Below are 19,202 nucleotides of genomic sequence, written 5' to 3'. Positions count from 1 at the left end.
TTTTAAAAAAATTAATGAAGAGTTATGTTATATTTAAAAATATTTCAAGAGGAAATAAGTGCAACTTTTCCAATATTTTATGCATAACTTTGCGTAAAGTAAAGGAATCCAACCAAGACTTACATTACGGACAAACAATCTAATTAAAAAAAAAATGTTAAGCAACTCAGATCAACTTGTTGGCCTTCGTACTTGGTGCAAGGAATTAATAATCTCTAAACAATGAAACAATAATTGAATTAAAGACTATTAAACATTATATGTGATCTGATCCTATCAAGAGCTTTGACTTTGTGAAATGCTTTCCTCGTTATTAGTTTAATTAGTGCCCTCATTAAGGGTCTCTCGTCTTCTTGGTTATTCATTTTTGGTGCCATAAGCATAGTGGGAGAGAATGGTTAGGGTTTGGAACTCATGGTGGGTTTTTGTTTCTGTGCTGCTTTTGTTCCATGTCACCTCTTCGCATTTCATCGTCAAGAATTTACCAGGTTTTGGGGATCTTCCATTCACATTGAATACTGGGTCAGTTAGAAACCTTTTTTTTTTTTTTTTTTGTGTGTGTGTGTATTAATTTCTTGTGGTATATTATAATATAAAGTTAAAATGTTGTGAGCAACATATAACATATAATAATCATATATAGATACATTGGTGTGGGAGAAAGAGAAGAAGTGCAGCTATATTATTACTTTGTTGAATCTCAAAGGAGTCCCTTGAATGACCCTTTTCTTCTTTGGCTCGTTGGAGGTCCAGGTTGCTCTGCACATTCTGCTTTCTTCTATGAAAATGGTAATAATCTTAATTAGTAGTGTTTTCATATCATTGTTTTTAATAATGTTCCAATCATGTTTTCCTATTATATATCATTCTTTTCTTGCTAATGCTTTTCTTATTTTTAAAAATACTAGTTGAAAAAAATTAATTACTTGTTATTGTAGAAATTTTATGATGAATATAAATATAGTCAAAATATACTTGAACAATTTTCATCATCTCATAAGTTAACTTTTGAGATTGAGAAATTTTAATTTTAAAATTATTATTTTTATTTAATTTTAATGGTGATGATAGTATATAACATTTTTACATAGCCAACTAATTAAATATTATTGTTAATAAATTTTTTAATTATTTATTATAAGAGTAATTTACGTTTTCTTCTCCTAAAAACAAAAGAATATTATAATATTATACTCTCTTATATTAAAATATGCAATTTAGTGTCATTATAGGTTGGTACGAAAAATTTAGGATCTAATTCAAGTTTGTATTTTTCATAACGTTAATTTGACATTCTCTAACACTAATAGAATATCAGTTTGACACTAAATGTGATATTCTTTGGGTAGATCTGCGTGGACCCCCATTCAACAACCAAAATCTTAGTTCAAATTGAATCTATTATAATCATATATTCAAAATAAAGTTCACAAAGTGAAAAAGGAATTACGGTCATGAAAAACTTTTTTGGTCCCTAGATGTTGACATATGTTGCATAACATATATAAGTTCATGAGATTTAATAGTCGTTTTAGTCTTTCACAATTTTAATATTTAAATGGAACTAAAGTGTAATTAAGTTATGTTAGTATAAATAGGTGACAGAAATAAGTTGATATATAAACTTAAGTAGGTGACTAACATATTCAGAATAACTCGATCATTTGGAATATGAGATTAAAGGTAGAATAATTGGTGCATTTTGTTTAAACTAGATTATAAAAAGCTAGTTAAAGTAATTAATTATAAACTGACAGAGTGATTTAGCAAACACAGATTCAAGTATTGTACGTTGAAAATCTTGAACACACGTTTATTTGGATGTGTATATATTTAAAATACCATCACAATAATGTTGATATTAATATTATGAATGAAGGGTCCTCATCACGTCCATTCTAATTCGGTTAATAATTGGTTTTCCTTACGTGGCTGAATTCGGTTGGTTAAATTGTAGGGCCATTAATTTTTAATTATGAGGATTTTAATGGGAGCTCTCCAACACTTCTATTGAATCCGAACACTTGGACAAAGGTGAGAAACTACAAGCTTATAAACGTTTTTTTTTTTTTTTTTTTAATAAAGAATTTCTCTAAAAAAATATTTTTTATTTTTAATAAAAAAATTCTAAAAAATACTTTTAACTTATATCCAAACAAATTCTTCTATGTATAGTATACGTTTCTAATGCGTTAACTAAATATAGAAGTAAAATTTCTTCCTACATAGAAAATGATGGGTAAAATTAGAAGCACAATAAATATTAAATCTAACACTTTAAATATATTACTCTAACCTCCTATTAATATGTTGATCCTAATTTAAAATCAGAAAGTTTTAGTATAATGTTAATTATTAATATATTCATATTATTTTTCTAGTCTTTTGAGTTGTAAAATAATAAAATTTTATAATGAAGTCATTTTAACATTTTTTTTTCAAGAACTCTGCCAAACTTTTTTTTTTATTTTATTTTATAATTTGAGGTAGAATTTAAGTAATTTTAATTTTTTTTGGAGTTGCAATTGTTGCATGTATAGTCTATATATATAATTTACGTATTATAGACAAATATAATTCTTTTTTGAACATAGTTTAATACTTTAATTGAAGTGTTAGCTTCTTTTATTAAAGTCCATAACTTCTTGATACTTTTAATTCTTAAAAACAACTCAAGACAATTAATTAGTATCATGTCAAATAAATATCTTAAACATTACATCAATAATGAAAATAATATTTAATAATTTATATTAAAAATAATTTATTTTTATATTAGAAATTAAAATGCACAATTTAGAAAGTGAAATTTCCACCCATTCAATTAGACATTTTATATATTTTTTTCCCCTTTCAAAGGTACATTTGCATACAAGTGTTACATCAATCAGAATAAGTTTAATGTTTAAAATGCCTATTTATAAAAGAGATGAGAATAAAACATTCTTTAATTTTATGTAAAATTGCACACAAACTCTTATTTTCTTGACTTTACACTAGTCACGTAATTATTTAAAAAATATTACACTGACATCTCTTAAATATTACATTAATCCCTTAATTGTTTTAAAAAAATTATACATTGATGTAAAAAAAATGCTATAAACATAAAAAATTAAGAAATGTGCGTGTAATTTCATGAATCCTTGAAGTGTAAATGTAGTTTATCCTTGAGATAATGTATGGGGATTTTTTTTTCTTTTTATTCGTTTACTCTATGAGTAAGTCTAACTAAAATTATTTCTTTTAATAACTCATGTTTTACATCAAATTTCAACGATCCAATCGATGAATTTAAAGTTCTTAATGCATAAATCAAATTTGTAATTTTTTTAAAAATTTGAAAAATCATTTGATACTTCGTTTCATTAATTCAAATCAATATATAAAATAATTTTATGATTATTTGTCAATTTGAATTAATGAAATGAAGTATGAATTATTTTCAAAATTTCTAAAAATTTGTAGACTTGATTTATGCATTAAGAACTTTAAATTCAACAGTTGGATCGTTGAAATTTTATATAAAACATGAGTTATTGAATAAAGTAAGTTTAGATAGACTTGCTCAAGTTTAAATAGACTTACTCATGTTCTACATCAAATTTCAATGATCTAACCGTTGAATTTAAAGTTCTTAATGTATAGATCAAATATACAAATTTAAAAAAAAATTGAAAATCCTTTGATACTTCGTTTCATTAATTAAAATCAATGTATAAAATGATTTTATGATTATTTGTCAATTTGAATTAATGAAATGAAATATCAAATAACTTTCAAATTCTTTTAAAAATTTGTTGACTTGATCTATACATTAAGAACTTTAAATTCAACGATTAAATCGTAAAAATTTGATGTAGAACATGAATTATTGAACAGAGTAACTTTAAGTAAGTTTAGATAGACTTATTCTTAAAATAAATATTATTAGGATGACAAAATCACAATTGGTGACATATATACCACCTTGGAACAAGGAATGTCATACTAGAAATTTGAGTATTGATACAATATTAAATCCTTTTGAAACTGATCAACTGTAATTTTGTAATTTTTTTTAAGGTACTCAACATATTATATGTCGATGCACCCGTTGGAACGGGATACTCTTACTCAAAAACACAAGAAGGCTATTATAGCAATGACAAGCAATTGGTGGAACACATCTATGATTTTCTCCAAAAGGTTTGCATTATTGATATTTTTCTTTTGGTGTTATAATTATAAAATATAGTATATGTATTCACGGCATAAATTATTATTACAATGTAATTTAATCACAATTTGTCATATATGATTAAAAATTTTACTAATATTTACAATAATTATTTTGTAAATATTATGTTAATCACATTACTTTATAACTAAATTTTTTTATCCAATGATATATAAAACATGTTTTATGATAAGTCATGCAAGGTCAAATTTACTATATTAGTCTTTGATTATTAATTTTACAGCAATGTGTAGACTATGTATTAAAAAAAAATATTGTTAACCACAGTTTGTGATTAATTTGATAGTATTTTTTATAGTAAGAAAACATTCTCTTAATTAAATTTGATTTGATATTCTTAATAAAGGGTCATTATTAATTTATTATTGTTTTCGTTATCTACACATGATGCTAAAATTTAAGTCTTTATCTTTCCCTCATCACTTCCTCTCTTTAACTCAGTGGCAGGTGGATTACCCTGAATTCAGATCGAACCCCTTTTACATTGGTGGTGGTTCTTATTCAGGCAAAGTTGTTCTTCCCCTTGCTCACAAAATATACGAAGGCAAGTATTAATTATATATGGATTTTTACAATATATATGATTCTACCAATAAAATGATCATAATGAGTAAATTTCACTTCTCTTGTAAAAATACTTAAAATATGCTTTCTCTCATCTTATTTTCAAATATATTCTTCTCTTTTATCAAGGGAGTTTAGCTCACCTAGTTGACTAGTGTGTGTGAATTGGTGTAATATTTTATACTGAATTCGATTCCCACTAATTAAAAAACATTTTTCTCTTCTTTTGATAGATTAATGTTAATTACACTTAACATAAATGAGTTTTTAAATTAAAAAAATGTGAATGTGCCTTTCAATGTTGCTTTTTTTTTTTTTTTGCTTTACAAATTCAGATGTCACCGACAATTAGTTTAACCTTTTGGTTATTGATTTAACACTTTTAGAAGGTAGAATGAAGTTTTAAATATCATCTAAAATATTTGTTTTACTTTTTAAGGTCACAAAATTGATATATGATGTTAAAAAAACCTTAAAATCAAGATGGGAGCATTATGAATATAATAAAAATCCGTTTTATATTAAAATGAATTCAAGTGCTTATAACAGAATTTTCTTTTAATAAAATGAATTGTATATTTTAAAATATTAGATAGTGTGTAATTTAAACATCTCTTAAGGAAAAAAGAAATATAATTTAATCAGTTCAAATTACTTCAATTTTTATCAATATATTGTTTACTGATTTTGCAGATTATAAAGCAGGACGCTCACCAATCCTGAACTTCCAAGTACAAAAATATGCTTATGTTTTTTACGTTGTTAGCATTTCATGGATGCCGTGATAATAGTATCAAATATGTTCTATTAAAATTTTTGGATTTTTCTCTTGAATTTTACTATAGGGCTTTGTGCTTTCAAGTCCAAGCATCGACACTTTCCTGGACAATAACACAAAAGTTGAATTTGCTCACCAACGGACACTTATATCGGATGAATTGTATGAGGTTAATTTAATAGCTTTAAAATAATTATAGTTAATTGTTTATCATATATATATATATATATATATATATATATATTAGTTATTGGTATTCTTAGAAATTGCTTAACTTAAATTTGGTGCCATTTTGCTTTTCAGTCAATTAAATCTAATTGCAATGGTGATTATGTCAATCTTGATCCTAACAACAAAAATTGTATGTCAGATTATGAAGCCTACTATGAGGTGGGAAAACATCTACATTTTTCACTACAAGTTAGTTTATAATTTCAAATATATTTTTCTAACGCTATAATATTTGCTGTAGTTAATTCGTTACATAGATGAATACCAAATTTTGCGACGAAGTTGCAAGCTTGCATCTAAGGAGAATCAAAGAATTCTTTCCGAAGAGTTTAAAAATATCCGCCAAACCAAATTTAGGTGTCGGGTATGCATACTCATTCCCACTCACTCACTCACTCCCTTTCTCTCTATATATATAGAGAGAGGAGAGATCCTTTTACTCTAGGAATAAAATTACCTAGAGTTACTTCATTCAATAACTCATGTTCTACATCAAATTTTAATGATCCAACCATTCAATTTAAAGTTCTTAATGCATATATCAAATCTGTAAATTTTTAGAAAATTTGATGATCATTTGATACTTCGTTTCATTAATTCAAATCAATGTATAAAGTGATTTTATGATTATCCGTCAATTTGAATTAATGAAACGAAGTATCAAATAATTTTCAAATTTTCTAAAAATTTACAGATTTGATCTATGCATTAAAAACTTTAAATTGAACGGTTGGATCGTTAAAATTTAATGTTGAACATGAGTTATTGAACGGAGTAACTCTAGATAGTTTTATTCCTGGAATAAAAGAATTTCTCCTTATTTATATATATATATATAGTGTCTGTGTGTAACCATATCTAATGAGAACAAAATTTATTATCAAAGATCAAAAAATTAAATAATAATTTTTTAAATTATAGATAAAAATAATGAATGATTAAGATTAAAATTTAATTATATATAGACACTCATTTATAAGATCATTATTATCATCGTCTTTATGTCTATTACCACTATCATTACTACTATCACTTATACTATCATTATTATCAATATTGTTGTTGATGTTACCATTATTATCATCACTTCCATATGTTAGTGATAACTGTAATAATGATGATAATAACACTACAACAAAATTTGTTATTAATGACAATTATTTAATGGTAATAATTTAATTGTCGCCATATATAAAAATATTAATGACTAATATATAATAGCCACTAAAAATATATTTATATTATACTAAAGTTTACTATTAGTGACAATTATTTATTAGAAAAAACTTAAGTCCCACATCGATTAAAGATAAGATAATTAAATAATATATAAGTGAGTAATAACTATCACCTTACAGGTTCATTTTATAGGATTGACTCCTAATTCACTATTCTAAATTGGTATCAAATCACCCATTGTTACCAAGTTCAATAGTGCTATAAAACAATTAGAGTACAACTTTCACCTTATAAATCTCACATCTCTTAAAAGACAAGACAATTAAAAAATATATAAATAAAAGACAACTCTCATCTTACAAATCCCACATCGAGTAGAGATAAAAAAGTATATAAGTTATGAATTTATAAAAGGAAATTATAAGAATAAATTATTTAAAGTAAATGAGACAATTGAAAAAAATAACTTTTAATAGCCTTTAAAATGGCTACTAGAATTGCCACTAAAAAAAATAAGTTTTTTCGACAATTTAGTAGATCTTTACCGGTATTTTATATAAATGTCGGTAATAGTATTAGCGACACTAGATACACCAGTCATTATTTAAATGCTGGTAAAAAAAATAATGGCCATTTATAAGACCGCTAAATAATAAATTAATTATTGCCACAAAAAACTAATTTTGATGTAGTGTATTGATGTTGGTATTGTCAATGAATGGTATTGATGATGATATCCGTGGAGGCAACACCAATAATGATTTTATGGATGAATGTTTATAATTAAGTTTCAATTTTAATTATTAATTATTTTTATCTATAATTTAAAGGTTATTATTAAGTTTTGTCATCTCCCATAATAAGAAATGCTCTCATAGTTAACTTTCAGTTTGAATGATTATTTTTAAAATCTACCATTAAATTGGATGTTTCTTTATCCTATATTATATATACAAAGTTTTATATTAATATAAAATAATTTGATACCCCATTAGTGTCATCACTTCTATTGTCATTATTATTAATATTATCGCTGTTGTCACCATTACCATCGTCACTTCCATATGATGGTGCTAATAGTAACAATGATGATAGTGGTGATGTTGGTAATGTCAATGAGTGGTGTTGATGGTGATATTCGTGGAGGTGACAATAACAATGATTTTATGGATAAATGTTTATAATTAAGTTTCAATCTCAATCATTAATTATTTTTTTATCTATAATTTAAAGGCTATTATTAAGTTCTATCATCTCTCATAATAAGAAATGAGTTGAAAAATTATTTTCAAAATCCACCATTAAATTGGATGTTTCTTTATCCTATATTATATATACAAAATTTTATATTAATATAAAATAATTTGATACCCCATTCATATAAATTAAAATTAAATTAATATATACATTTCAAAATATAATAAAATATGAATAATTTAATTATCATCTTATTATTGTTCAATTTAAAAATAAATTGACATTTACATTCAAGGTAATATAAAGTTATAATTTAACAAATAGAATTGACGAAATTCACTTATAATATAAAGTTATTAGACAATATAATAATTATAAAAGTTACAACAATATAATTTACTTTTTCTGTATGTATGTATGTGCAGGTAGTAAGTATATATATATATATATATATATCACATAAGTCTGGATCTATTGATATCAACTGAAAATCTAAAAACTTATACCAAATATTAATTCAATAACTTTTTATATAATATAATTAAATTTAACCAATTAAACTGTTGAATTATATAATATTATATTTAAAATTGTGTATATCAAATTTCACATTATTTAAACTCTTCTAAATTTGATATCTAAAAATGAATATTTACATAAATTTTAAAAATACATATTATACTTAAAAAATAAAATAATGTGATAAATTATTGAATAATTTTATAATTATGTGAAATTAAATATGCACGATATTGAGTATAATATTATATAATTTGATAATTAGATGAATTAAATTTATATTATAATAATTCATAAGTTCATGATTTTTACGATTAATATATTGATCTAGGATGACGAATACGCGGTTGGAGAATTATGGGCAAATGACCCACATGTTCTAAAGGCTCTTCGAGTTAGAGAGGTAAACAGTAATAAACATTCCTTTAATAATTAGATATGAACAAAATAAAAATTGCATATCAAAATTAATTAGCACAATAATCATTAATTCAAACAAATGTAATGTCAACACAGGGAACTAAAGAGGAGTTCCGAAGATGCAATCACAGTTCTGCATTTACATTGAACGTTCCTAGTGTCGTTGAATACCTTCAAAATCTTACAAACACAAACTTGCGATCTCTAATTTACTGGTAAGTTCTTTAAATTTTCCCTTTAATAGTTGCAATCTTACGTACGTGAGCATACTTACAAGTTAAAAGAACTTCGGTAAAGTTAAGCAAAAAAAATATTCCGTTAATTTAGAAGATAATATCTTTAAATAATATATGGGAATGAATTTCATTGCCCATGACAAATTATGATATTAGGAAAAATCATTATTTAGAATACGAGTTTAACAAAATTTTGTAATTTTTAATAAATTTTAACAAATAGAAAGAAATGTGTTCAAAATAGTATGACATAAGTATGTTTTTAGAATTTCTCAACAAGAAAAATAAATTATTCACACTAATGTATGAAAATTAAAATTTAAACTTATAAGACTATAATTTTATGCAATGTTACTATAAATATTTTTAGACCGTTAGTTAGAGTTGGTTTGGATAATTTTTTTTATTAGTCACTTAAAGGAATAAAACAATAAAAAAAAAGTTTTTTCATATATAAATTAAAATTAAATTATATATAAATAAAAAAATATTAAAGAAACTAATATAAGAGAATTTCTATTAAATTAATTTATGCTTAAGTTATTTTTAACTATTAAAAAAATTTATTTCTATTTTTCTTCTCATAAGTATGTTAAGACAAATTTATCCAAATAAACTCTTAATCAAAATTCATCTTAGATACAGCTTTTAAAGTAATTATATTATAAAAATTAACAAACTTATGATACGTAATAGAAAATATGAAATAAATGACTGTATATATTATTGATACATTCTTATTAAATTCATTTTTACAGCGCCGATCTTGACCTAGCGTTACCATATCTTAGTTCACTTTCTATTGTCAAGTCGCTCAAATTGAAATTGGATATGGCTTGGCATCCATGGTTCGTTGATGGTGAAGTGGCAGGGTTAGTTTCATGAATATTGAATACTTTTACTTAAAAAATTTAATCAAATTATTAATTTAACAAATTTATACACAGATATGCAGAGGAACACAAGAAAAGTGAGTATTGTCTAACGTACGCCATTGTGAAGGTAGGTACTCATAAATTGAATATTATTATTACGAGTTTGTTAGATGAAATTTCTTTGTGTTTTTGTTGAGAGTCGAGCCAAAATGTAGGAGAAATTCATATCATTTTCTATACAAAATATGCATAAAAATTGAAATTTGAGAAAGGAATCTATTACGACTTATGAGGGGGAAAAAATATAACACTGAATATGACCTCATATTATTGATCTGAAAAAGAAAATATACAAAAAGACTTATATACATGCCTCATGATGAGAAGATATGTAAGTGTAGTCATAAAATGACTTAGTTGTTGAATCACAAAACTATTATCAGGTCTTGTGGTGGTTAAATATACAAGTTTGCCGGTTAATCTTCTATAATGTTGCTAGAACATCAAGAGTTGTTCCTTCTTGATTAATTTTGTTCCTTTGATAATTAGTGTAGAAATATGTTTTACAACTAACAATCCATATTCAACCAAGTTGTCTAAAGCATATTTTCTACGGAAATGGAAAATGTGTATGTTTACCTTATTTCGTGCAATTTCAAGGCCAAGAAAAAACTTTAAATAACCTAATTTTGAAAACAATGTCCATGAATGATTGGGAGATTGACAATATCCTTTGGAAGTGACAGTAGGAGATAGTTTAACAAACCATTGTCTACTAGACTATTTTAACCCATAAATTGACTTGAGCAATCTACAAACTTGGTGAGGCTTGGTGGGAGTGATTTCTGGTGGTAGCTACATATAAACTTCTTCATCTAAGTTGCCATGAAGGAGGACATTCTAGACATCAAATTGGTGTAAGTGCCAATTCTATAATGGCGTCCTTGAATAGGCTCAAATGTTTAGAGGGCTCTATATATCCATATCTAAAAGATCATGTGGGTAATATGTGTGAGTGGTGCTTTAGGGAAAAGGTAATTTTCATTGTTTATCCATGTGGCAACAATCACACTCAAGTTCTTTTATCAAAGAGAATACATGGGAAACTAGAACAAAGTTCCTACAAAACATTATGAGAAGGGTGGCCTAACTATAGTATCACAAATAAAAAATACTATGGGATAAATCATCGTTATTATTGGTAGAATTTACGCACTATAAAACATTATTAGCATACAAAAGAAGGAATTAGAAGTTTTATTAAGAATGTAGAGGTTGTTATTAATCTCAGCATGCCCAATCATCTTCAGGGTATGCAACCCATCTATAACATAAGAATTTGGTCAGAAAATCAACTTATAAGAGAATTAATTAGTCAATTTGTTAACAAAAATTAAACTGAAATGAAATTTTGGTATGTGCAAAACATCTTTAAGATAAAAATCAAATGAAAAATGTTTTGTTCCAAAGTGATACGCATAGGCAGTGAACCATTGGGTCATTTGACAAAAATAAGAGTGATTTTAAAAAAGAGGAGAAATAATTAATGGAAGGGCAAACAAGGTTAGAAGCTCCAAGTCTGTGATACAAATAGAACTAGGAGGCCAAGAATTGTCTGATTCCATTACACTTGAAACCAAATGAGCATTAGAATTAGAATTGCTTTGCTTACTCATTACATTCACAGAAGTTAAAAAGTTTTTCTTAGAAGAATGAAGGAAGGAAATCAAGTATTGATAGTCATCTCGATATAGCTGAAAAGGTTGCTCATTTGTGTTATAAGTAGTTGGTTGTTTTTGTTGTGGAGTCTATTATTGGTATTGGTATTGGAATCAATTGAAATTTGTAAGGTGGTGCTTTGAGTCTTGGTTCTAAAGCCATGCGGAAGTCATCACTATAAGAAAAATGTAAATTTTTTACGGAAAATTTCTAACGGATATGAATCTGTTAGAAATTTTCGACGGAAATATAAATCCGTCAGAAATTTCTGACGGAAATATAAATCCGTCGGAAATCTTATTTTTAATTATTATTTTTAATTATTATTTTTAATTTATTTTTTTAATTTCTTATTTTTAATTTATTATTTTAATTTCTTAATTTTAATTTATTATATATATTTGTAGTATTAAAAAATTTATATATCTTTTAAAGGTATAAATATATATTATAATTATTTATTACAAGTTTTTTATATCTATGATTAGTATTAAAAATGAAAATAAATTAGGTCATACTATATTTTATTATAATTTACTTGGTTTGAACCTAACTTTCTTTAAAAATATATATTTTAAGTATGACTTATTTATCTATCATAGACAATTTTTAAATGTTTGGGTAGAACTACAATCATAAAGACTTATTTTATAATAATTTAACACTATTAAAAATATAAAAATAAATATGTAAAATTTATAAAAATAAAGTTTAATTTATTTATGATATAAATATGTTTTTAATATCTAATATATATTTTTAGATGATAATTTATTTTAAAATATATCTTATAATAACAATTCTAAATGGAACATAAATCTTATAATTTTTCTTATTTTGATTTTTTTAATCAATGTATACAATTTTACTATTTTGATTTTTTCAATCAACGTATACAATAAATAATAAAAAAAAAAGAAGATAAACATGGATGCTACAAATTTTATTTTATCAAAAAATTATTTGTTTTAATATATTACATTATATATGTGAATATTAAGACATATATATATATATATACATATATATATTATAATTAAACTTTTTAAAAAATTAATTCATTATTAAGAAAAAAAATTATTACATGAGAATTAATTTCTTTCAAAAATTTGACAGATATCAAATAAATAAACATTTTTTCTGAATCTATATATTTATTTTATTAGAATATAATTTTTATTTTTTAAAATTATTATTTTTTTAGATAAAAAATTATGTATATGTCAAATAGTAGTGAGGGCAAGTGCCTCACTATTCCAAACGTGCATCTGTCCCTGTATATATATGTATGTATATATATATATATATATATAATATAGGAGGTTATAATTATACCGGTGTAACTTTTACTAAGTATTATGCTGCTCTATAACTTTATATTAAATGTGAATTTTGTAAATCCAACCGTTAAATTGAAAGTTCATATCACTTTATACGTATCAAATTTTGTTAAAATTGAACAACAACTGGAAGATAATCCAAGTGTTCATATTTTAGTGTATTTTGAAATAAATATATTACATCAATTTTGTTTTATAAAAATGAAGTATCAAATCATCTTGGATTAATATAAAGTTATTGAGCGGTGTAATACTTTGTAAAAGTCACATTTAATATATATATATATATATATATATATATATATATATATATATATATATATGTGGGGGGTTATAATTACAATGGTATAAATTTTACTAAGTGTTACACCGCTCAATAACTTTATATTAAATGTGAATTTTGTAAATTCAACCGTTAAATTGAAAATCTTTTACTCTTACATCATATATACAAAATGTTAATTATATTAATCGAAGAAGATTTCTTATAAAACAAAATTAAATCTGTCGAAAAATTTATATTTTCGATGAGAAAATTTTTGTAGGAAAAGCTATATTATTGATAGAATATTTCAGACAAATTTATATTTGTCGAAAATGTAAGAACTGGTTTTAAATTTGATATGAAAATATTATGATATAATTAGATAAGATTTTAAGTTAGTATTTTATTAATGGTTGATAATTAAAAAATAAAACATGGATAAATACATTTTTTGAATTTTATATGTTTGATTTAGGATAACTTACAAAATAACTCTTGGTAAAGTTATTCCGCTCAATAACTCATGGTGTGTGTTGAATTTCATCGATCCAATTAATTGTTAAATTAAAAGTTATTAAATTTTACTAATAATTAATATAAAAAAATTAATTAGTTTTGGAATAAATTATTTGCTAATTAACAATATAATTGAAACATTAATTATTTTAAATTATTTAACTAAAATCTTAATGATAATTTACTATATGATCTTAATATTTTTGTATAACTAATATCTGGTTTTAAATTTGATATGAAAATATTATATATAATTAGATAAGATTTTAAGTTAGTATTTTATTAATAGTTGATAATTAGAAAAAAAAAATAAGGATAAATACATTTTTTGAATTTTATATGTTTGATTTAAGGTAAATAAATATATTAAATTAATTAATAATTTATTTAAAATATTAAAATTTAATTTATAAGTATGTAATAAATAAATATTTATAATTGTATAAATTATATTATCATTATAAATTATAAAATTAAATAATATAAATTATAATTTTAAATAAAAATAAGTAGATGTTAATTATAAAAGTAAGTACATATAAATAAAGAATAATTAAATATATTATTATTATAATTATTATTCGTAATATAAAATTATTATATATTATTATTATAGTACAAATATGAGATTGTATATTTGAGGATGACTTAAATGAATTAATTTGTACAAGTTATACTGACAACATACATAGACATTTCGGTAGCTTACTCATCAGAACTTCACAGTTAAGCGTGCTTGACCTGGAAGAGTACTGGGATGGGTGACCTTCTGGGAAGTTTCTCAGAAATTGCACAAATAAGGATAAAACACGCTAAACAGTGAAATATTGTGAAATAGAACCCTTGAGAGGCCAAATATAAGAGTTGTTACATTAATAAATTTATTAAAATTAAAAAAAATTATAATTTTTACGGATTTTTTCATCGGAAATTTTGAAGCAATTTCGACGGATTTTTCCGTCGAAAATTTCTGACAAATTTTTCTGACGGATTTTTTCGACGGATTTTTTTTTCCGACGCCACTTTTTCCGACGAATTGAAATCCGTCAGAAAAAAGAAAAATCCATCGGAAATTTACTTATTTCCATCAAAAATTTCTGTCAAAAATCAGCATTTTTCTTGTAGTGCATGTTTGAGGTAGCATATCTCGATGGTGTGATTTGTAGAAAAACAATAACTACATAACCTTGCTTGCTTTGGATTGGTTCTACTATGACCTCTTTGTTGGGAGGAATTATATTATAGCAAATACAGTGATGTTAGAAGAGTTTTGTAGTGGTTGAGTTTCTTGTTCAATGGCCAAATAAAAGGCTTTGTTGATGGATGGTAACAAGTCCATAAGGAGGATCCATCTTAACACATTATTGTAGGGGTCATTAAATCCTTTGAGAAATAAAATCACATAGTCAATCTTTGTAGAACTTGACAGATTTGCTGAGTTGACAAGTGCAAGAAACTTGGCAACAACAAGTGTGTTTAGGCTGAACATGCCCTAATTCAACCAAAAAAATTTCATATCAATAAAATAGGCAGATAAAGATCTATCACCTTGTCTAATATAGTGAAGGTCTTAAAAAAGGTTAGAGATTCAAAAATGTTTTCTTTGGTGAACCTTTCTTGAAGATTCAACCAAAGTTCTTAGGCACTATCTATACAAATGGTGCTTTGAGAAATATATGGAGAGTTCTAGTAACCCAATAAACTACCATATTATTGCATCACTCCCATGATTCATAGTGAGAATATGCTTTTGCCGAATCTGGTAGACTTCCATTAATGAACTTGAGTTTTTTTTTGGAAGAGAAAGCTTGCTTCATAGATTTGCTCCAATTGTAATAATTAGTGTCATTGAGAGGTGGAGCAGCAAGAACACATCCTAGATTTTCTTTGGGTGAAGATAATAAATATTACTTGTTTTGGCATGGATCTTGAAACTCTTTAGTCATGACAAAGAAGAAAGAAGATGCGGAAGCTACAAGAAGGCTAAATATGATACCATATTAAGAGGAAAATAAAGAAAATACAACACTAAATATGAGAAAACTAAATCTGTATTATTAATCTGGTGAAAATGAATTTTCACTAATGATATATACAAGAGAGAGATGCATCCTTATATAGATGCAGAAATATCCATGACAAACTTACAAAGGAAGCTAACTAATTAACTAACAACAAACAACGTAACAAAGGCTTACAAGAGAAGTTAATTAACTAACTGAATAGTTTACTTGCAATACAACAATCCATACATATATAGGTAAAAATAGAAAAGATACAACAGAGTAAAATGCTATACTCTAATACTAAATAACCTCATATTCTTGATGTGAAAAAAGAAAAGACGCAAGAGGCTTTATATATAGAGGTATGTTACAATTTTGATGTAATTACCTTGTGACTAATATAGAAGGTAAAACAACTTGTAGAAAAAAATTAACCACTTACATTAATCTTTGTTATTTTTACTAGCTATAACATTGTGAAAGTTTACTTATATATATATATATATATATATATATATATATATATATATATATATATTCACGGATTTAAAGAATAATTTTTTATAGGAAAAATCATATTTATAAGTTAATTAATACTTGTGAACACTCATAGATATACTATCATCACTAACAAAATATGTCATGCACTCTTAATTATTCCTGAATACAAGTCTTTAAGACTCACGACAATCATCCTTTCACATCCCTTCTTAATTATACTTTTTTGAGTTGTTATTGAATATAAATATTAACAAATCTCTTGACACATGTAGTTGCACCTGCTTGCTAACATAAATTCTTTTCACATATTGCTTCCAAATAAGGCATTTGAAATTAGCTTAGATAATACTTGTGTGCAGTGCTATTTTTCCCCCCTATTTTTTTTAATCAATATGCATTATAAAGATAACAACAAAGATAAATATAAAATGTTGTGCATGCAGATAAAACATTCTTTGTCTCGAGTCTAATTTCTATCAAACTCATTCGTTGGATATTGATTCGCTTCAACAATGAAAAAAAAGTGTGCCTTTTGTCTTGAGTCCACAATTAATTTCTCTAAGCACACATCCCTCAAAATTTTGTCAATTTTCATAATTTAATAATAATGACTTTGTATACGTCATTGAATCCCTATTTATAGAAATTAAATTTTAGAAATATAAAAAATTTATATACTAATAATTTCTAAAGAAGTGTAACAACATTTTAAATCTAGTGAACTCTAAGAGTGATAACCTTACCACACACGTCTCTCACGACTACCACAAATATGAATTTAGGAATATATAGTGGCAATGAGTTAATGACCAATAAGACACATCTTAGACTATAACTTTTGTGACAACTGAACATTAGCTTATAAAAGGTTGATTTATAATAGACAAAATCTAAAAATACTTGGTTTTTGAAACAATAATATGAATTTTAACCAACATTTGCAATAATTTTTATTAATATTTTTATTGACTCAAAAAATGACAATCATAATTTAATTATCAGTAAATTTTTTAATAATTATTTATATTATTCCTAAAAGGCACAATAATCACTACCAGAAGTAACTTTTGGCCCCATGTGTTGCGGTATTCTTCCAAAATATTATTCAGAGATTTTAACATGTTTATGTGTGTTATACTTTTTTAACTAATAAAAAATATTACAATAATAATAATGAAAATCAAGTCTATGTTTTCATTTATTTATTTTTACTTCAAATCTCATCGCAAAGTCGTAATTTTGTTTATGCATTATGTAAGTTTAACATTTTTTTCACCATATATTAACTAGCATATTATTCAAACTACATAGGATTAATATCACCAACGAGTAAATAACTAGTTAACGGAATGACTTATTGTAATAATAACTAGAATTTAATATAGATAAGGTGCCTAATCATTAAAAAAAACAAAATATTTAAATTGACTCTATATACTTTTCCTTTATAAAGAAATATTTTTGCATTTATAATTTTATTAAATTTAAACTTATGTACCTTTTGCAGGGAGCGGGTCATGTGGCGCAAGAGACTAAGCCTAAGGAGGTATATGAAATGATTGATAGATGGTTGTCATTTTCAGATATATAATGAACTATTTAATTTGTAGATGTAATTTGGGAGTTTTAATTTTTTTTTTTTCCTTTTGCTTTGCAACATAAGGTTATGTATACGTTTTTTCTTATTATTAAATACCAAAAGAAATTTGCGTGTTCGTATGTGTGGCGTTTCATTCTTAGGAATATTATTCTTAGGAGATTTTTTTTTAATTTAAGTTGAATAAATTGACGTGATAAAAATATTTAATACGTTAATATAATTATTATTTTTAAGATATAATTATTTAATATTTTATTTTATTTATTTAAATTAATAAATAATTATAAAAATATTTTATATGTTGATTTGTATTTGTATAATAAAATATCATATGATTTTTCAAATTTTAAAAAAAATTATAGAATTGATTTATACATTCAAAATCTTTAATTCAACAATTGTGTGTATGAAATACTATGATGAAAGTATTTTACTTGCATTGGTTGCAACAATTGGAAAACCAATTCGAATAGATATTTGAATGATGGATGCGAGGATGATTCGCATATGTGTGGAGATAAACTTAAAACAACCAGCAGTGGACTGTGTATGGTTTAGGGACCATTGGTTTAGAGTGGAGTATGAAGGATTTCATTTAATTTTAAAAGTTTAGGTTGTATGGACACACTAGAACATTATGTACAATAATTGAAAAACAAAATAAATTTAATATTGATTTTTATTCGTGCTTTCAATATACAACATACTCTATTTTTATAATATTTTACTTCTACAAATCAGGGGCGAAATAAGGGAGTTTATTAATCACAGCCAAAATTAAGGAAGTCCTAATTATATAATATTTTATACAAATATGCAAACCTATAATTTAACTAATCAGATATCTTCATCTCAACACTTTCCCTCAAGTTGGTAAATGATAAATGTCATACGTTTTCAACTTGTCTAACAATCTCCCAAAAATCTAACTTGTCACAACTTTGGAAAGAATATCTGCTGACTAATCTTCAGTTCGAGTATTAAGCAATTCTAAAATATTCTCATCAAGCTTTTCT

At 24.6% G+C, this 19,202-nt stretch overlaps 1 protein-coding gene across 2 annotated transcripts; it reads left to right on the top strand.

Annotated features, from left to right (window-relative positions):
- The first annotated feature begins 292 nt into the window (after window positions 1-292).
- On the top strand, window positions 293-18,301 carry LOC109804935 (serine carboxypeptidase-like 17). 2 transcript variants are annotated; one of them, XM_029272755.2, is made up of 14 exons: window positions 293-522; window positions 644-789; window positions 1,958-2,034; window positions 4,066-4,188; window positions 4,682-4,784; window positions 5,498-5,535; window positions 5,650-5,751; window positions 5,886-5,972; window positions 6,055-6,177; window positions 9,040-9,111; window positions 9,225-9,343; window positions 10,123-10,236; window positions 10,312-10,366; window positions 18,094-18,301. In XM_029272755.2, exons 1-14 carry the CDS (start codon window positions 395-397, stop codon window positions 18,175-18,177), a joined length of 1,371 nt encoding a protein of 456 aa, XP_029128588.1. In that variant the 5' UTR covers window positions 293-394; the 3' UTR covers window positions 18,178-18,301. The 2 variants fall into 2 exon arrangements, with proteins under 2 accessions (XP_029128588.1, XP_029128589.1); XM_029272756.2 differs by lacking the exon at window positions 1,958-2,034 and having other exon boundaries at window positions 382-522.
- The last annotated feature ends 901 nt before the right edge of the window (window positions 18,302-19,202 follow it).

This window comes from Cajanus cajan, chromosome 2 (genome assembly GCF_000230855.2).
Source record: "Cajanus cajan strain Asha chromosome 2, NIPB_CcT2T_4, whole genome shotgun sequence".
In the NCBI taxonomy this organism is placed as follows: domain Eukaryota; kingdom Viridiplantae; phylum Streptophyta; class Magnoliopsida; order Fabales; family Fabaceae; genus Cajanus; species Cajanus cajan.
Note: the sequence above shows the minus strand (reverse complement) of the source record. Positions and strands in the feature narration are given on the sequence as shown.